The 20,966-nt window shown below is 48.7% G+C and overlaps 2 protein-coding genes across 4 annotated transcripts in view; both read left to right on the forward strand.

Moving 5' to 3' along the window:
• PPP1R36 (protein phosphatase 1 regulatory subunit 36) overlaps window positions 1–20,966 on the forward strand; it is a gene marked incomplete at its 5' end in the record, with an annotated part of 81,662 nt that overhangs the window by 1,513 nt on the left and 59,183 nt on the right. The window lies entirely within an intron of this gene.
• ZBTB1 (zinc finger and BTB domain containing 1) lies at window positions 4,156–14,332 on the forward strand. Of its 3 annotated transcripts, none has more exons than XM_081192366.1 (2): window positions 4,156–4,826; window positions 11,720–14,332. In XM_081192366.1, exon 2 carries the CDS (start codon window positions 11,740–11,742, stop codon window positions 13,864–13,866), a length of 2,127 nt encoding a protein of 708 aa, XP_081048492.1. In that variant the 5' UTR covers window positions 4,156–4,826; window positions 11,720–11,739; the 3' UTR covers window positions 13,867–14,332. The 3 variants fall into 3 exon arrangements, with proteins under 3 accessions (XP_081048492.1, XP_081048494.1, XP_081048493.1); XM_081192368.1 differs by lacking the exon at window positions 4,156–4,826 and adding an exon at window positions 4,851–4,941; XM_081192367.1 differs by lacking the exon at window positions 4,156–4,826 and adding an exon at window positions 9,770–10,890.

Below are 20,966 nucleotides of genomic sequence, written 5' to 3' on the forward strand. Positions count from 1 at the left end.
TCTCTCCCTGCGCGCGCTCCGGAGAGGGAAAGGCGGCGCTAGCCGGCGCGCCCGGCCTTGGCTGCATCGGGGTTTCCCGGCCGAGGCCTCTGGAGCTGCTTCCCCGCCCTGCCCCGCTGGAGCCATGTGGCTTGCGCCCTGCGCCGCCATCGGCGCTCCCTTTGGGGGAGAGGGGAGGGCGGGAGGCGAGGCGGCAGGGCGCCCCTGGCGGCGCAGCTCCTTCTGCTGCGCGGCCGGCCGGCAAAACTTGAGCCCGGGGATCGGGAGCGGCGGGGGAGAGGTGCCGTGGATCCGGGAGATCCAACTGCTCTCTTAAAGCCGAGGTCCCACGGGCATTTCGTCCTGCGTTGGAATGGGCTGTCTAACTTTTCATACCAAGTGGGCCGCAAAAGTACTTGGACCCGAACTCCAGACCGGGTGGTGGGTGACGAAGCTAAAATTTGACACCACCCCCCCGCCCTCGTGCTGTTTTCCCAAAGAAGGAGGCATGGGGCTCTGGCAGGACCCTAGAGCCCTCCTACCTTCTTCCCCAAGCTGGGAAAATGCGAACTAGGCTATGGGAAGATGGGCACCTCCTTCCCAATGCCCAGATCTGGCTTACCTGGTTTGGGGAAATAAAAAAATTCCTTCCAGTAGCACCTTAAAGACCAACTAAGTTAGTTCTTGGTATGAGCTTTCGTGTGCATGCACACTTCTTCAGAAGGAATTTTTTTATTTTGACTATGGCAGACCAACACTATCTATCTACTACTGGTTTGGGGAAGGCAGTGCAAGGGCTGGGGCAAGGTGTCAGATGTTGCCAAAGGACTGCTGGACACCCCCTGATCTAGACTCTTTCCTGCTTTGGTGAATCTGCAATGCCTGTGGTTCACAAGTCACAGGTTTTTTTTCCTGCTCTTGGAATCATTGAATTATAGAGTGGATTGGAAGGGATCCTGAGGATCATCTAGGCCACCCCCCTGCAACGCAGGAATATGCCGCTGTCCCATGTGGGGATCGAACCTGCAACCTTGGCATTATCAGCAACACGCTCTAACCAAGCAAGCTAATCCAGGCTCTGAATATGGCCTACCTTAAAAACCGTGGCCCTTTAGGATACTCTGCTGTGAGTGCTCCTTGAGCTGCTTGCTCCAAACTGCACTGAGATTTGTGGTTGTAAATTTATAGGTATGTTTATGCTCTACCCCACTCTCTGTTTCTTCCAAATTTGCTTCACTCTCCAGTGAAACTGTCAAGCCCAGGGGGTGCTGAGGCTTATCAGTTGTCAAAGATAACTTAGGTTTGGTTTTTAAATGTTCCTATGGCAGCGGTGCAAGGTGGGAAGTTCAGAATTGTCTCCACCCCCATCGTTCTGCCCGGACATTGAGGTCCAGTGCCGAGGGCCTTCTGGCAGTTCCCTCGCTGCGAGAAGCCAAGTTACAGGGAACCAGGCAGAGGGCCTTCTCGGTGGTGGCACCCGCCCTGTGGAATGCCTTCCCACCAGATGTCAAAGAGAAAAATAACTACTAGAGTTTTAGATGACATCTGAATGCAGCCCTGTTTAGGGAAGCTTTTAATGTTTAATAGACTATTGTATTTTAATATTCTGTTGAAAGCCACCCAGATAATTATTATTATTATAATTATTATTATTTATTATTATTATTATTTATAAAACCTGTTCTCAAGTGTAGCCAACCTCTGAAAAAGGGGCACTCTGGAAAGGACACCCCTTCTTCCAGGCGTGCTCTTAGACCAAAGCCTCATACTTTACTGGTGGAACACATGCTATGTATGCAGAAGGTCTCCGGTTCAATCCAGTACTCAAAATTTGCCAGGCACGTTTTGCACCTGGCTGTTGGCCGCCTACGACCAACTGAAGATGCCCGGGTGCCAGGATGGCACCTGACGTCTCCAACATCTGGGGTTGCATCCCTGGGGATCCTTGGATCCCGATTTGCACACACTAATACCCATCCTGTGGAAGTCTATCTGCTAAATTTTATCTGCACAATCAGAAAGAATTTCAGGAACCTAAAAGTCATATTGAAAAATACGACTTTCAAGCTGTCTGCCCCAAAAATGGCAACTAGGCATTCCGTTTGGTGACTGTAACCCTGCTTTAAGGAGCACCTAGATTATATGTTTGAGTTTCTAACAAGGGATCAATTCTTCCCTAGCATCACCGGTTAAAAACAGCACTTGGCTATTTGGATGGATAGTCAAATGTGCCATAAGGTCATTTCCTGTGCCCATCCATGTCTTTTTCACAGACCCCTTGTTCAGAATAGTATTGCGCTGGCTTGGTCGCCTGTGGTGAGCAGGAATTTTCTGCAGGTAACCAGACAAGGAAGCTTTTTCATGGTCTTATTCTCAACAATGCAGGAGCAGAATCCGACATTGTGCGAAATCTTAGGGTCATAGGAAGCTTCCTCCTACAGAGCCAGACCATTGTTTCATCTAGCGTAGTATTGTCTACACTTAGTGGCAGCAACTATCTGGGGTTTGAAGTAGGAGTGCTCCTCTGCTCTGTCTGGAGATGCCTGAGATTGACCCAGGACACTTGCATGCTAAAAATGTACCACCGGACCAATAAATCCAATGTTACCAGACTCCATGCATCTGTGGTTAAAGTAATTATCTGGAACCGCCATCGGATGTGACGCTAACAAGAAAACTGCACCCCCTGCATTGTGGTAGATTTCCCCATGCATTATTTCCTGTCTCCTCCCTATTGGGAGAACTGATCCTTGGAATCTAAGGAAGCCTTGCACAGTTGGGCCAGACCTATAGCAAGACCAGCTGAGATGGCGCAAAATAAAGAGCCAGCTTTTGAGTTGTCCAGGGCTCTTGGTCAGGCTTGATGTTGGAACACATCCATGGTGTTGGGGGAGAAAAAAGCTGCCTTGATTCTTAAGCCACAAAAACCTGCATTTGGTCAGATTCCACTGCGCTCCATCTCAAGGGCAACGCAGGAGGAGAGATCGGTCTTGCAGTGCAATTCTTGCATGTCTGCTCACTACCCCTGAGTTCAGTGGCTCTTGCTCCCATGCCTAATAGGATTGCAGGCAGTGCAGACATGCACCAGCTTGCTCTGATAATTGGATCAGCTCTCCTGGGTGCTGCGTAGGTTTCAGGCTGCACTTAGCAACACGGGGACAAAGACAAGCCGCGGTGGTGTAGTGATTAGAATGTCAGGCAGGCGAGGACCTGGGAGACCGGGGTTCAAATCCACACTCAGACATGAAGCTCACGGGGCGACTTTGGCGCAGACACTGTCTCTCAGCCTAACCTACCTCGCAGGGTTGTTGTAGTGCCAGGGGATGGGGATGGAAAAGAACCAAGCAGGCCATCTTGAGCTCCTTGGAGGAAAAGTGGGGTATAGATGTAATTTGCACAGAAGCAGTGGCGTAGCGTGGGTTGTCAGCACCCGGGGCAAGGCAAGTAATTTGCGCCTCCTAACCCGTGGATTTGTGCCCCCTAACCCGTGGATTTGCGCCCCCTAACCCTAACCCCCAGATGGTGCGGCCGGCCCCCCTGCACCCCCCACGCTATGCCACTGCACAGAAGGAACTTTTGTAGCCAGTCCTCAATGTTTTAAAATGCCTTCAGCGAGGTGGGCATGAAACACGCTGGACTAGTAACTTGGGAAGATCAGTATCATCTACAGTGGCTGGCAAATAGCTCTCCAGGATTTCAAGCAAGATCTTTCTCCAGCCTTATCAGGAGACACCAGGGATTGAACCTCTGTCCCTGAGCTACGGGGAAGAAACCAGGGGGCTCCAGGAGTCTGCAGTTGAGGAGTGAGCCTTCGCAGGTTCCCCACCATGCCGCTCCTGCCAAAAAGCAAACCACTTTTTTTTTTGCTGCGAGAATGAAATGTTTTTTCCCCTCCTTAATCTTGTGGCTCAGAAGTTTGGGAATGGCATTCCTCTCAAAACAACCGAGCCCCGGTTACCCAGGCCTCCCCAGTTACAGAGAATCAGTATCTCTCTCTCTTTGCAGGATTACTCTTGGCTTAATTTGCTCAGAAACATTCTGTTAGTTGGCCTCCAACCAACTAATATTTGTTTTGTTTTATTTTTGTCCCTCTCGGGCAACGCAAGCCTGGGAAACCTCTCTCAGTGCTGTCTTAGTGCATTCAGCCAGCCGGAGCCATGACGCTTAGGGAATTGTGCAAATACCATGGTGGAATTTCTTCTTCTTCTTCTTCATTTCAAAGAAATGCTCTTCTTGCATTAGTGGGCGGAGAGGTGGGCGGATGAGAATGGAGAACAAGTTGCAGAAGCAGGAAACCGGCGTGTGCCTGCCCGGCTGATAGATAAATTGCGTGAAGACCGCTTTGCATCTCCCTGTTAAGTTTCTCAGAGGCGGAATCTGTTCCGCCCTGCATGCTTTCTCACCGCATTTTGTGTGTGTGCGTGCTTGCAGTCGTGCTTTCGTCCATTGCTGCTCCGTCGGACTGTTTGTTGCAAACCAATATAGCCGGTGATGTCATGAGCGGCATGTGAACCGGAGCTCTCGCTGCTTTGGCAACCGCTCCTGCAGAAGGCAAAACAGGAGGAGATGCCGCGAGTCTTCCTTGGCTTGGAGACATCGATCGCCTCTGCTGCGTTTCATGCGTTAAGGCCCCTCTCTCCGCCCCCTTTGCAGTTTATTTCAAGTTTATTTATTTTTTCAATGCTCTATAACAGAAGCCTCGCGCTCATCACGGTCGGGGAAGGAGCACCGCCGCAGCTACGCCTGGCTCACGGTTGTTAGGAGGATGTCGGAAGGATGTGGAAAGGATGGTGATAACAAAGTTTAGGAAGCGAGTTGGATGAAGTGAAGCTGAAGGAATTGGGCAGGTTTGGTGGCTCAGATCGGGAAAGGGCGCAGCGGCAGAGCATCCGTCAACTTTGCATGACGTAGATCCCAAATTCAGGACCGGGAGAGAGACTCCTGCTTGAAGAGCTGATGCTGGTCAGTGTATACACAATGCTCTAGACCAGCCTGTCGCAACCTGTGGGTCCCCAGATGTTGTTGAACTACAACTCCCATCACCCCTAGCTAGCAAGGCCAGAGCTCAGGGATGATGGTAGTCCAACAACATCTGGGGACCCACAGGTTGAGAACTGCTGCCAAACCGATGGTCTGGCTTGGTATAATCTGGTTCCTTGCACCCCTTCGTGATTCCTCAAGCCGTGCCAGCACCTGTGGCAAGAGGCATGTTGTCCTGAGCCACCCACCCAGAGCTCCTCGTTTTCTCGTCTTCTGACACACTCCGGAGAGGCTGCCCTCTAGGAGGTTTGAGATGTTGTGTGGATGTAGATTGATGCATCCTGCGTTGAGGAGGGATGCTGAGCTGCCTGTAGCATTGTGGTCACTGGTAGGGCACGACGCAGGCGTTTTGATCTTCCCGTGGGTCTTGTTTGTCTGTAAGGATGTAAAAGCAACTGTGGGGTGGGAGGGGAGGAAGAGTTGGGTTGGCATGGGGCAGCAGCCCTTTCCTCCCGCCTTGCATTCCTGATCGAAATGCCTTGCCCCCGGACATCCAGCTTGCAAATACAGGAACCTGCGTTTTTCTTTTTCTTCACACCTTTGGAGGAATGCTTTAGACCAGGGGTCAGCAAACTTTCAGCCAGGGGCCGGTCCACTGTCCCTCAGACCTTGTCGGGGGCCGGACTATATTTTTTTGGGGGAGGGGGATGAACGAATTCCTATACCCCACAAATAACCCAGAGATGCGTTTTAAATAAAAGCACACATTCTACTCATGTAAAAACACGCTGATTCCCGGACCGTCCGCGGGCTGGATTTAGAAGGCGATTGGGCTGGATCTGGACTTTGGGCCTTAGTTTGCCTACCCATGCTTTAGACGAGGAAAGCAGTGTGGAAGGAAAGAGTTAAATGTGCACAGGCTCCCTCTTGCTACTGCCTTGATTGGGATCAGTGCCTCCCTATTCCTGGCAGCTGCTTTTGAACTTTCTGGAAATCTGACCAGGGATCTTCCGTGTCTCCTGTGGCCCTAAAAGCCTGAGCTGCAAATCAGGACGTCTGTGATTAGAGACTGGCCCCAGCCACAAACTCATTATATGTGGCTTTTTGCCTGTTAGCCTCAGTCCGTTACACTCACCCACCTCTTAGCCCCCCTTCATAGATCCCTCAATGTGTTTTAAAGATTACAAGACAGGAACACTTATTGGGTGTTTTGCACACTGTATAAATGCTATGCACTACTCAGGAGGTTGTGGACTCTCCTTCGTTGGAGGTGTTTAAGCAGATATTTGGGATGTTTAAATTGAAATGCTTGCATTGCAGGGGATTGGACTAGATGACCCTCGGGGTCCTTTCCAACTCTACAGTTCTGTGATTCTATGATCCCTAGACATAACAGGAGATTTTGTGTGGGAATGGATGAGCAACGTGCAGCTAAAGTGCCTCGTTGGTTGCACCCCACAGAGACCTGGGTTCATTTTCCCATTGAGCTATGAAGCTTCCTGGTTGCCCTTGGGCCATTATTGTATCTTAATAATTATTCTTCATTCATTGATATAGGAATACCCTTTTAAAATATGTCTAGAGGAGGTTGACCGACACTACCATAGGAACAGCTAGAAACCGTTTTCAAAGCAGTACGAAATCAACTGGAAAAGGTACAAAATGAACACCTAAGGCAGATACTTTTCTCATTCATCTGGGAAAGCTTGTTGAAACAACAACAAAAATGTCTTCGGTTGTTTTTGGAAAATACAGATAGTGGGAATCTGTTTTATCTCAATAGGAATGCTGTTCAGCGACAGCCTTACTGAAGGCTCTGCTGCAGGTTCCCATTCAGTCTTCTTTAGCCTAACCTTCCTTACGGGGTTGTTGTGATAATACACTATCCTGCAAGTGTGTGTGTAAATAAACTGTAAAAGTGATGGCAGTGTTTCTCTTGCACATCTCATAGAAGCATATGCCTTATGAACAATTGCAGCTTAGGATTTTCCGACGTATTAGAAGCCATTGGTATCTCACTAGAAAGGCGTACCTGAAGTCATAAGTCTTTGACTGCAGTTAACTCAGGCTAGAGATAAAAGAAGGCAGGGGAAAGATAAGTATGCAGTTTGGAAGAGAGCTTGTTTTGGCTGCAGGAAACCCTGGTCATATCCCCACTCAGCCATGAAGCTCCACTGAGCGGTTTCCCTGTTCGTCTGTCTTCCTGTCCTTCTCCCTCCCTCTGTTTCCTGCCTGCCTTCTTGTGAGAATGAAATGAGGCAACCACCATGAAAAGCCACTCTGAACTCTTTGGAGGAAGATTGGGATACGGATGTTTGCAAAAAAGGAAACACTGTTTGCTGCCGCCCCCTAGAACAGCGGTCTGCAACCCGCGGCTCCGGAGCCGCATGTGGCTCTTTTATACCTTTGCCGCGGCTCCGGGGCGGATACTAGCGAGGGGAGGAGGCGCATTGTGCGCCCCGACACTCCCCACTGTGGCGGGTGCTGTACTGGCTGTGACATCGCATGGGGGCGGTGCGTGCGTTAGTCACGCACCGTCCCGATGTCACCTTCCCGCCCACTGTCAGATCAGAGGGCAGCGGCGCGCATGCTTTAAATGTCGCAATGGTTTTGCGGCTCCCAGGTTTTTTTTCTTCGGAAACGGGTCCAAGTGGCTCTTTTTGTCTTAAAGGTTGCAGACCCCTGCCCTAGAAGCAAGTTTGCTTAAAAAGATTGCCATCGTGTTGCATTCATTGCTCTAAAGGATGGTGGCAATTTGCTCCATATGTTGGGCTGCTGTTGACGTATGTGAACTGGCACTTGGTTTCCTGAGGCTAGAGAACCATCTCCCTGCCGCCCAAGAGGAAAGCTTTTGCAAACTGGATGGATGTGGAGTATGCATTTGCTTCTGTTGAAACTGCTGTCTTCTACAAAGTCAGGCCACAGGTCTGTTGGGCTCACTTTTGTCTACACTGGCTGGCAGCAGCAGCTGTCCAGGGTTTCTGATGGAGTAGCTCTCCCAATCCTACCTGGAGATGCTGGGGATTGAACCTGGAACCTTCTGCATGCCAAGCAGATGAAGACCTGCTTGTCACATAGAGCCCCTACCTAGAAGCATCCATATGGACTCTCTCCTTGGAGCTTTCAAAGCAGAGGTTGGATGGGCATCTGTCATGGATGCTTTAGTTGAGATTCCTGCACTGCAGGTCGTTGGACTATCAGGTGCACAACCTGTGGCCCTCCAGATGTTCTTGGACTACACCTCCCATCACCCCCAATCACTGGCTGTGCTGTCTGGGGCTGATGGATGTTGTAGTCCAGAAACATCTGGAGGGCCTCTGGACTAGATGATTCTCTGGGACCCTTCCAACTCTACAATTCTGTGATTCTATAATTCCTGCTCCTTTCTTTTAATTCTTCTTGCTAGTGTTGGTATATTGATGATTGCTATGCTTTTGACTCTATAGGCGTTCCCTTTGTAAATCGCCTATTTCTGCATTTTGTGGCAAATAATAACAATAATAATGATATTAATATGCAGACTTGTAACCTCTGTGGATCCATTTGCAAGGCCCTTCTTAGCAGTCCTGTTTTGCAACAGCGACGTCTCTCTCATTATTAGGAATCCAGCATATTTGCCGTAGCTCTGTCCCACTTTTGGCAGCAAGCCTGCCTACTTTTGGAGACTATGGAGAGATCGCATTGTGGTACCGTGGAGCTCCAGCCTCTCAGTAACAAACTCCTTGCATGCTTGTTTGGCAGAGCTTGGGTTGGGGGAATGTGAAAACTGGCAAATGGTTTTCTTTAGCAAAAAGGGCTAAGGACCACAACGCAGAAGTAAAATTGCCCCTTCTCCTAATCATGATTAGGAACACCCCACCAGGATCATATTCTCTTTCCCTGCCCCTCCAGCAAATTTGCTCTTCTTTGCATGACATGACATGTGCATTCATCTTATTTCTAACCAAGTTCTATTCATGGCTACAAACCTGCGAGTTTTGCTTACCATGGTTAGCTCTGCAAGGGGAAGGTGAGGAGGACGCACATAAAAGGGGGAAAGCAGAGCATGATCCTGTGAACGTGAAGAGGGAGAAGCAAGCTGCTAGGGCACTTGGGATCGCCTTGCTATGCTTGGGGAGTTCCTTAAAGAAATCGGTATTTTTCCATGAGCCCTTAGAAAGCAGGTCTTTGCTGTTTGCAGCCCATGATGGTTTCAGCAAACTCTTTCTAATATGTCCTAAGATGAGCATTAGGTTTTAAAATAGTTCCTGCATGATCGATCAAACAGGCACAGAGAATGGGAAAATCCTAAATGAGGCATGGATTCGTTTTCACCACAGTCCCAAACAAGGACAAAATATGTTGGTGGTTGTTGACATCCATACGTCTTGGAAGATAGTAGAGCAGTGATGGCCAAACTTGGCCCGCCAGCTGTTTTGGGACTACAGCTCCCACCATCCCTAGCTAACAGGACCAGTGGTCAGGGATAATGGGAATTGTAGTCCCAAAATAGCTGGAGGGCCAAGTTTGACCATCACTGTAGTAGAGGAATGTGCCTTTGGGGTAATGGTCACCCATGCTAGATGCACCCTAAACTAGGGTTTTATTTAGACAGTAGCATCTGTTGCTTCTGGTTCAGTTCCATAATGGACAATGGACAAATGAATGTGCAGTAAGTTGCTATGGGAAGAGGCAATCCCCCCCCCCCTTTACACACACAGACACACAGACTCTGGGTGATTTGGATGGACAGGCACTAGCTCAGTTTACATCATTCTCTGCCTCTACAGTACTATAATGTTCTTGGACCCCCCCCCCCAAGTATGGGAGTGGTTGAATGACCCCATAGCATTTTGCAGCAAAGCCAAATCACATTTCCAAGTGTCTGCTGTTAACAGAAGCTGAAACATATTGTGTGCATTGCAAAAGCAGCACATGGGGCCTTTCTGCAATGTGCAGAGCTGAATTAACCATCGTCCTAAATATCATACGGTGCAGTTTGGAGATTCCACCATGGAGAATTGAGCCCCCCCCATCCTTTTAAAGCCCTCACAGCTGAAAACTCAGTACTTTTGTGTCACATGACAGGGGAGTGGCAATGATATGAGGTCATTAAAACCAAAATGCAGCCCGCTTAGCAAGAAAAACAGGATGGCTACAAATCTCTGCAATGTGCTTTTTGAGTAGGTGCACACACCTGCCCTGGGCTGCATTGGGGCAAGCGTTTCACCACAACTTTACTGCTCAGGAAGTGCCCCCTGTTTCTTTAGTCTAGAGGCCCATCAGCTCCTGTGACTGGTGACCAGGATGAGGCCTTGGGATTGGACCAGCCAGACAAATACTAGAAACTGGGTCTTTTTGACTTGCATAATTAGCACAGCATAATACCTTGCCTGCTTCACTCCAGTTCCCACTGCAGCACATAATACCCTTTTTATGTAATTCTGAACACAATTCTTTGGAAGTAAGAGCCTGGCAAGATGTTATTCCTAGGCTCCTGCAGCATGGTACTTTTAGACACCACATTGCCCCTGGACCTTCTGCTTTGTGCTCTATCCCTCCTGATTTGATTTGACTTTAATTACATATCAGTGGTGGCTGGGAGGATGGATGGATTTTACTTAGATGACTGAAATTAATCAGAAAAAAGGCTGATTTAAATCACTCAGCTGTTTTGCCGCAGTGTCCATGATGTTTTCTAAGGTTTCAAAATCATCCCCCAGGTCCAAAAAAGCTGGGGACCTGTGCATTTCCCATACACGTAGACCACAAATCTTGCCTTTTAAGACTACTGAAGACTCCCAGGAACCAGCTAGAGAAAACTTGAGGGAGGGGGGCAAACATGCAAGAAAGCAGGAGCTGCTTGCCACTTTTTTTTCCTTCTCTTTATCTCTTACTATCTTTCAGGGGCTAATTTTCCCTGGAACATACCCCTCCCAACTCATTGGAAAGGTTAGTTGCTGAGCTGTGCCAAAGAAGCATCTGCTTCCCTGTGAGGCCTTGTGAGATCTGAGCGCACGCTCCTGCTTCTCTGTACAGCAGCTTGAAATCCTGCGCCGCCAGCCTTCAGGGGGAAATCTCAACAAGCGGAGCTCCACTAGGCATGGTTACTTTTCACACGGCATGTGCGATGTGTCACCAGACTCTTAAGTCACGTTGATTTCAATGAAGCTTTTTCTCCCACCTAGGAATTCTAGGATCACAGCCTACCCTCTCCAGCCCCTGCAAGTATTTTTTATTTATTTAATCTTCTTTTATATCCCACCTTTCTGTCATGGAACCCAAGTTGGCACACATGTGGGCCCCGCGTAGGCACAGATGCAGGCCTGCTTGGCTCCAGCACTGTGCCTTCAGACTTTTATTACCCTGGGTAGGGGCAGGGAAGCCAGTGAGTAACCCCAGCACACACACACACACAGACACACAACATAGATTCCCTGAGGTCTCCTGTGCCTCTTATTTGGCTCCAGAAGCATATCAAAATGCATTCATCCTTGGCTAGTATGGTAATCAGTTAGGGCAAAGATAACTAGCATGGTGCCCTCAAATATGTTGCTGGACTACAACTCCCATCATCCCAGGCCATTTGCCATGCTGGCTGGGGCTGATGGGAGATGGAGTCCAACAGAAGCATTAGAAGGGTACCATGATGTTGGCCATCCCTTGGTTAGGATCATGAGGTAGTGGGGCTCTTCTTGTTTCAGTTGTCAAAACCTAGCTGATAGCTGTATATATGTTTTTTCTCTCCTCCTCCTCCTCCCTTTTCCTCTTGTTTGCACAGGGCCGTGATTCCCGTGCAAGATGGCAAGGACCAGCCACAGCAGCTATGTCCTCCAGCAGCTCAACAACCAAAGAGAGTGGGGTTTTCTCTGCGACTGCTGCATTGCGATTGATGACATCTACTTCCAGGCGCACAAAGCTGTCCTTGCCGCCTGCAGCTCTTATTTCAGGATGTTTTTCATGAGCCAGCAGCACAGCACGGCGCAACTGAACCTCAGCAACATGAAGATCACGGCCGAGTGCTTTGATCTCATTTTGCAGTTCATGTATCTGGGGAAAATCGCGACGGCCCCCAACAACTTTGAGCAGTTCAAGGTGGCCATGAACTCGCTGCAGCTGTACAACGTGCCGGAATGTCTGGAAGACATACAGGACACAAACTCCTCGGGTTTGCGGTGCTCCTCTTCCGCTTCCAGCACCCAAAATAGCAAAATGGTCTTTGGCGTGCGGATGTACGAAGAGACACTGGCCCGAAGCGGGAGTGAAGCGAACAGGTGCGGTGCTGAGCCTCCAAGTTCGACGGTGAGCACATCCCAGGGCAGGGAGGTCAGCGACGAAGCTCTGCGGCTGAGCAGCTTATCCGAGCAGCCGTTGGAGAGCTGCAAAGGGAGCGTTGTGCGCAAGGCCTCTGGCGCCAAAGACCGAGTGTCCATATCGCGCCGCTTTGGGAGGAGCTTCACCTGCGACGGCTGCGGCTTCAGTTTCAGCTGCGAGCGGCTGCTGGACGAGCACATCATGTCCTGCACGAACAGGCACTCCTATCAGAACGCCAGGTATTACGGGGCCGATAAGAAAGAGAGCGGTGAGAGAGACTCCGCCCTTAAAACCCCATCTCCCCAGCTGGACGAATTCAAAGCAGAGGCAAGCCAAGCGACGGATGGGTCATCCTCTCCAGCGTCGAATGTAACTAGCGGGAAAGGCACTAGCGTTTCGTTGGAGGCGCTGGGCAAACAGCGGAGTCGAGCCATGGAGAGGAAAAGGATCATTGTCAAGGTGGAGCCAGAGGACCACCCCATCGACGACCTGAAAGAGTTTAACATTATTAAGGTGACCGACGGCAACGATTCCACAGACAACGATGAGCTGGATGATGATGACCCAGTTTACAGGTACTACATTGAGGAAGAGGTCAGTGAAAACAGGCGTGTTAGGAAAGCTTTCTTAAAACCCCACATGCCTATTGATGAGGAGGCCAGGAAATATTTTAGAAGCGCCAGGGTCCTTAACAGTAAAGTCAGTGCCGTCGAGGAGGGCCCAGAAAACGCGTCCTGTGAACTGTGCGGGCAGACAATCACTGAAGAAGACCTCTCTTCTCATTACTTGTCCAAGCACATAGAAAACATATGTGCGTGTGGGAAATGTGGCCAGATATTGGTGAAAGGGCGCCAGTTGCAGGATCATGCGCAGTCCTGCGGGGAGCCCCAAGACTTGACCACCAATGGCTTAAGGAACATGGAGGAGAAAATTGACTTGGAAGAAAGCCCCGAGGAGCAATCTGAAATCCAGGAGATGATGTACGTGGAGATGCTGGACGAGTTCGGAGACGGCCATTTCCAGATGAACAGTCTTCCGAAGAAACAGCTCTACAGGGATTCAGCTTGCCCTTTCCGGTGCCCTAACTGCGGCTTGCGTTTTGAGACAGAGAATTTGGTGGTTGAGCACATGTCCAGCTGCCTGGATCAAGATCTGTTCAAGAATGCCATGATGGAAGAGAATGAAAGAGACCATCGACGCAAGCATTTCTGCAATCTTTGCGGGAAGGGCTTTTATCAGCGTTGCCACTTACGGGAACACTACACGGTGCACACCAAGGAAAAACAGTTTGCTTGTCAGACATGCGGCAAGCAGTTCCTAAGAGAGCGCCAGTTGCGCCTTCACAACGACATGCACAAGGGCATGGCCAGGTATGTCTGCTCCATTTGTGACCAAGGAAACTTCCGGAAGCATGATCATGTCCGGCACATGATATCCCACTTGTCAGCTGGAGAGACAATATGCCAGGTCTGCTTTCAGATTTTCCCAAATAATGAACAACTCGAGCAGCACATGGATGTTCACCTCTATACATGTGGTGTATGTGGCGCCAAATTTAATCTGAGGAAAGATATGAGATCTCACTATAATGCCAAACATTTGAAAAGAACATGAATGCATAATAACGCTTATTGGCAAGAACTAAAACAAAAGCAAGTGGAACACCAAAGCATAGCAAACAATCATACATTTTAAAAAAAATTAAATGGCCTGTTTGGAAATGTTCTGGTTTTCTTTGTTTGTTTGTTTGTTTAAAAGAACCTTTAAATCATGCGCTTCTTCATTTAGGCTGCAATCCTATGCTCACTTACCTGGAAGTAAGCCCCAGTGAACTTAATGGGACTTTCTTCTAAGTAAGTAGTTATGGAATTGCACTGTTAGGGTATTAAAGTTCATAAAAAGCACCAAATGTTTAATTATTGCATTTTTACTCTTGCCTCATGTTAAGTTCTGTTTCTGTGTTTTTCCCCTGCTTTCTTAAGTAGATGAATCAAATAATTATTTTTAAACTCTAGACTTCAAAAGCACACTGTAGTATCACCTAAATCACTGGCTTCTATTAAACAGCTTCTCAGTTCCATCAATGTAAGCTGTCTCCTTTTCTATTTCCATGTGCATAGAATCGAAGAATTGTACAGCTGGAAGGGACCCTGAGAATTATCTAGTCCAACCCCCTGCAATGCACAAATATGCAGCTGTCCCATATGGAGAGTAAACTTTCATGTGAAAATCAAGACTGCATAATGTTTAATATGTACAGGGATTGGGAAGAAATATCCACTGGCCACACCCCAACACATAGCGTAAGCATGCTTAAGCCTGTTGAAATCAATGGGCTGTGTTGGACTTTACCTATTGAGTGGTAGTCAGCTAAGTTTTACTCAAGAGTAGACCCAGTGAAATTAATTAATGTTACTAAGTTAGGAATATTAATTCCAGTGAGTACACTCAGTAAAACCCATTGGATTTATAACTTAATGTATATACTGGCTATCACAGACATCTTGTTTGAGTATTTAAATCTCATGATCCAGAGCACTTTGGGTGACTTTAGTTCATTCTGCAATGCTATCTTGGGGTGAAATGAGAGAACTGCACAGCCACAGGAATTCTCTGCTGTGCAGACGTGCTGCAACAGAAAAATCAGGATGTTGCAGCATAAGCACATTGTAAAACATCCAGGATATACGCCCTAGAAGCCGCCCAGAGTGACTGGGGAGACCTAGCCAGATGGGCGGGGTATAAATACTACTACTACTACTACTACTACTACTACTACTACTACTACTGTACTGTATTAACCAAAGCCTCAATTAATGGCTACCACAGTACCAATTCTTCATTAAAAATAACAGGAAAAAACTGGTGATGAAGTGTGGGAGGAATGAGCAGCCCAATAAGGAGGATACCTCAAGATGCTTATCCCAGATGTATGGTGCAATGTCTACTTAATGAGGGCCAAAATTATCTGTGTGAAAAGTGGAAAATGTAACTACCGTACACAACACCACCCTCAGTGCAAAGACTGCAGATCTGAACAGAGGCAGAGCTCTAGTTAGTGGGACAAGTTCTCTTTGTCTCCCAAGTTGCAAAACAGACTACAAGCAGTCTTTGATTTTCACATGCTACAGAAGCTTGTGTTGTTTCCAACCATTCACCATTTAGAATGGTTTCAGTTGATGTATGAGCTCTGCCTGGTGACTAATCTAAAACATGCATGCTTCTGTTGGAGCAGAAATAAATGCTGGGTGGTTTGAAGATTGCAAACTCAGATCCTGTGGCAGGTTGCACCTTCATTTAAGACAGGAACTGCAGGGCAAGGGGCCAAGTACCGCCCTGCAAGCCTCTCTAATTTGGCCCTTGCCCACACCCTTCTCCCATGGCCAAGTCCCGCACCTGTTTTGCACCCTCATTGACTCCCCCCCCCCCCCGACATGTATGCTTGAACTCTCATAATACCTCTTGCTTGAATGGATGGAAGATACAGAATGACCCCTTATTTAAAACTGCACTTCTCAACAATAATAATGGTACAAATGACACTGGTTTAATCCTCAATTTACTACTTTCACATGATATAGGAAGGTGTGAGCCTCTCTCCTCTCTGCAGCAAATCCTTCATGCCCCCTAGTGGATAACTAGTCGCCCATTGCTTTTTAAGGGACAAGAGCTGCACTAACTGGGTGTCGTGTACACTATGTTCAGGGACAGTTAATTAGCAGTGTGCTGTCTCCTTATAGACACAATACAGTCTCCAAATCACTCCCTCTCTCACCTTGAACTAGGAGGAAGCCAGGGAGCTGCATGAAACCCACGTTAATAAACCTGTCCAGTTGCCAACACCTTTGTGGGATTTGAAGTCTGCAGTTGGTGGTCATGCCTATGGTGCTGTGTCCATGATGTTGCCTGACTGGTGCAGGGCAGACAATGCACCTGCTGTTCTGCCATATGAAGACATTGGCCAGCCAAGTTAAGTGAGCGAGTGAACTGGGCGTCTGAGATGGGTTCCATAAGGCTCAACAGTATTTGCTGACACTTGTGGGTCGGGTCAGCAAGTCAAACTGGGCCCATTGCGGATTTCAGAGGCTTCTTGCTTACTGTTGCAAACACTGGGAGCTCTTGAGAGAATGTAAGGTAAAGGTAAAGGGACCGCTGACCATTAGGTCCAGTTGTGGCTGACTCTGGGGTTGCAGCGCTCTTCTCGCTTTATTGGCTGAGGGAGCAGGCATACAGCTTCCGGGTCATGTGGCCAGCATGACTAAGCCGCTTCTGGCGACCCAGAGCAGCGCACGGAAACGCCGTTTTACCTTTCCGCCGGAGCAGTACCTATTGATCTACTTGCACTTTGACATGCTTTCAAACTGCTAGGTTGGCAGGAGTAGGGATCAAGCAACAGGAGCTCACCCTGTCGCGGGGATTCAAACCGCCGACCTTCTGATCGGCAAGTCCTAGGCTCTGTGGTTTTAACCCACAGCACCACCCGCGTCCCCTGAGAGAATGTAACAGGCCACAATATGTGCTCTATGCTGCAATTTGTTCCAGTCTTATACCTAGCAGGGGTTGGCAACTAGAGGTCCTCCTGAGTCAAACTGGCACCTGTCCCATTTAGCACCACAAGGTGTGTTGGAGGGTATTTTTAGCGAAGGGACTCTGTAGCAAACCATGGGTAGAGAAAGTGGGGAGTTTTGACTGTTGATATTTCAGTGTGTAGCTGTGCCTTTAACAGCAACTTGATTGCAGACATTAGAATGGGATAATGTCTATTCCTGTGATGTGATAAATTTTGCCTGTTCAGCCTGCTGTTAAAGGCGCAGCAGCAGCCTGGCTGTTCCCATGATAGCAGGCAACCGTATTGATCAGCTAATTCATACAGCTTTCATCAATGGACCATGCCCGTAAAAAACCAAGACCTGCTTTGGCCATATGGTATACAGTGGTACCTCGGGTTACATACGCTTCAGGTTACATACGCTTCAGGTTACATATGCTTCAGGTTACAGACTCCGCTAACCCAGAAATAGTACCTCGGGTTAAGAACTTTGCTTCAGGATGAGAACAGAAATTGCATGGCGGCAGCGCGGCAGCAGCAGCAGCAGCAGCGGGAAGCCCCATTAGCTAAAGTGGTGTTTCAGGTTAAGAACGGACCTCTGGAACGAATTAAGTACATAACCAGAGGTACCACTGTATCTCTTTACTCTTTGATGTGATCCATTTGAAATATGGATGTGCCTCTATAATGAGCATTTTCCATACTGGCTTGGCTGCTACCAAGGCCCTGCCATAAAACAGCTGCGTGTTGCAGGGCACTCTGGAGCATTTTCTAAGGTGCAAAAGAGTACATGGGAAGAGCTGGCTTGGCCTCTTGGGCCTCACAGTCCCCAAGGATGAGCTGAGAATGCACCCAGCGTTGTTCCCTTGCAACAAGATATTACTGCAGAGAAAATCAGTAGTGGTGGACAACTTTCTGGGAAGCTTGTGAGCTGTTACTGATTTTCTCTTTCAGAAATACCCACTAAGCTTGTAAAACTCCCAGAAAGACAAATTGATACGATTTACTATTCAAATAGGTACAGTGCTTCTGGTAATTTGTAGCGACTCATGGGCTGTGTGGTTGCCAACTTGTTTACAGAAGGCAGCTTTGTGCATTTAACAGCAGCATTGGAGGCAGAAATTCCACAACTGCATCTGTTGAAATTCTGCCTGCCAAAAGTAGCAATACTGTTGCTGTCTTGACCTAGGTTATGTAGTTTGTAAGCAGGCAGGTTCTGCCACTGTTGAGGAAGTGTGAGCCTTCCTGAAACAAGTGATTTATATACCGTACTTTTCGCCCTATATGATGCACTTTTTCCCCTCCAAAAATGAAGGGGAAATCTGGGTGCGTCCTATGGGGCGAATGCAGGCTTTCGCTGAAGCTTGGAGAGCGAGAGGGGTCGGTGCGCACCGACCCCTCTCGCTCTCCAGGCTTCAGGAAGACATCAGCAGCCTAGGCAGCCCTGCGGGAGTTCCCGCAGGGCTGTCTAGGCTGCGGATAGCAGCCTGCTTCCCGGAGCGCCGGACGCCCTGAAAGCAGAGCGCCCAGCGCTTCGAGAACACATCCGCAGCGTGGGGAGCCCTGCGGGAGGCCCCCACAGGGCTCCCCACGCTGCGGATAGCAGCCTGCTGCCCGGCAGGCGGGGCGCCCTGAAGCAGAGCGCCCCGCGCGCCGGGCAGACATCCGCAGCATGGGGAGCCCTGCAGGAGTTCCCTGCAGGGCTCCCCACGCTGCGGATAGCAGCCTGCTGCCCGGCGGGCGGGGCGCCCTGAAGCAGAGCGCCCCGCGCGCCGGACAGACATCCGTAGCGTGGGCAGCCCTGCAGGAGTTCCCCGCAGGGCTCCCCACGCTGCGGATAGCAGCCTGCTGCCCGGTGGGCGGGGCGCCCTGAAGCAGAGCGCCCCGCGCGCCGGACAGACATCCGCAGCGTGGGCAGCCCTGCAGGAGTTTCCCGCAGGGCTCCCCACGCTGCGGATAGCCTGCCACCCGGCAGACGGGGCGCCCTGAAGCAGAGCGCCCCTCGCACCGGGCAGACATGGGCCAGCCCCACAAGCTTGGGGGACAGCAGGGAGGCGCAGTGCCGTCATCCTGCTGTTCCTCCACCTGCTTCGGTTTCCCCGACCTGCTTTTTTTGGGGGGGAAATAAAGGGAAATTTTTTCCCCTTTATCCCCCCCCCAAAAAAACCTAGGTGCGTCCTATGGGACGACAAATACGGTATTTAGTTTTGGTTAGTGTTAAATCTGGGCTCGTTAAAGAAAAGTCAGTAATGCAGCACAAAAGTGAACCCGTGTTTATCAGTTCCTTGCCTTAATACTTATTCAAAAGTTCCTGATCTGACTTCCTGGCAAATAGTTGTCAGCTTATAACTTTAAATGCCCTCAAGACAACTTGGAAAATGAAGTGGCAGGGGCTGCTTCCCTCTGTTCCTCCCCCGGTCCTTTCACCCAACCAACCCTAGCCTCTAAAACAGGAGGTAAATGAGGCATCCTGCTCATCAGACCTTCCTTCATACCCAGAGTCTGTGAGTTCAAATCCTTGCTGTTGTCTTTAAATAGTCTTCTCTATTTTCAGAGGCAGTGTGGTGTAGTGGTTAGAGTGCTGAACCAGGACCTGGAAGACCAAGGTTCAAATCCCCACTAGGCCATGGAGCTCACTGGGTGACCTTGGGCCAACCATTACCTCTCATCTCAACCTACTTCACAGGGTGGTTGGGATTAAATGAGCAGGGGGAGAACCATATACACCACTTGGGAGCTCCTTAGAGGAAAATGGTGGGATATAGATAAAAAGAAAAGAAAAGAAAAGAAAAGAAAAGAAAAGAAAAGAAAAGAAAAGGGAGGAGCGTGAGAACCAGAAGAAAGACAGGTGACATCAGCTGCAACTACATTTATCAGTGTGCATTTAAAGGTAAATACGGGTTTCCCTCCCTGACTGTTAGGTCCTGTCGTGACCGATTCTGGGGTTGCGGCGCTCATCTCGCTTTACTGGCCGAGGGACCTGGTGTACAGCTTCTGGGTCATGTGGCTAGCATGACTAAGCCGTTTCTGACGAACCAGAGCAGCGGACAGTAACACCATTTACCTTCCCGCCGGAGTGGTACCTATTTATCTACTTGCACTTTGACGTGCTTTCAAACTGCTAGGTTGGCAGGAGCAGGGACCGAGCAACGGGAGCTCACCCTGTCGCGGGGATTCGAACCGCCAACCTTCTGATCAGCAAGTCCTAGGCTCTGTGGTTTAACCCACAGCGCCACCCGCGTCCCATATTGTCACAGTCAAACCTATGCAAAAAGAGTAATGCCCTAATTGTGACCCCCTCCCACACACCAAAGAGTGAGGCACAGAGACTCCATGTGCACACAAGAATGTCAGGGGCTGGATATGCACAGTTACTGGTGTCCTTGTGCCCCAGTACTCTTTCAGTGGCACTGTTTGCCGTTCCCACACTCAGTGGGGCTTGGACATATCTAGGATTGTGCTGTTACTTAGGGAAATATTGTCTAAATTAATTCAAAATATTTCTGGCTAAACGCTTTTGGAATTTTTCTCCAAAGGAAATCACAGCATTTGTAGAGTTGGAAGGGACCCCATGGGCCATCTAGTTCAGCCCCCAGCAATGCAGGAATCCTGCCCACAGCTATCCTTGGGTGGGCTCAAAGCACCAAGCTTCTGGTTAACAGCCAGACACACTCTGCCTCTGGGGAATGCTGGCTTAAAAGTGGTCTGCTACAAAATATATTGATTTGCCACCAATAAAAGTTGTTGAAATGAACTCTTGCCTGGCTTCTAATCTTGCAGAGACCTGCCACCAAGAACGCCAATTCTTTTTTTTTTTTTTTTTTAAAAACCTTTATTATATTCCAACAGTTAAAAGACATATATACATCATCCATAAAAACAAAAAACAAAAAACAAAAACAAATATTAGAGGAACTGAAAATATACAAAAACCAAATTTAAGTTCCTTACTGCTTAAACACTCAAACCTTGTACAAATCCGTTACATTATTTGACTTCCCACCACCGCGTCGAGAGCCATAACTTAACAATATATTCAGCAGTGTCTTCGTCTAATCACTGTTCCTACCTCGCGGTTTTTATATTATGTCAACTGTAATTTTTGCATTTCCTAAAGTCAATTCCATATATGAGAGAAATTTATTCCAATCTTTAGTAAATTTAT

Source organism: Podarcis bocagei (assembly GCF_964188305.1).
Source record: "Podarcis bocagei genome assembly, chromosome: 1".
In the NCBI taxonomy this organism is placed as follows: Eukaryota; Metazoa; Chordata; class Lepidosauria; order Squamata; family Lacertidae; genus Podarcis; species Podarcis bocagei.

Bases quoted from the DNA above. Each gene is read 5' to 3' on its own strand.
- ZBTB1 (XM_081192366.1), top strand. From the start codon at position 11,740: ATGGCAAGGACCAGCCACAGCAGCTATGTCCTCCAGCAGCTCAACAAC.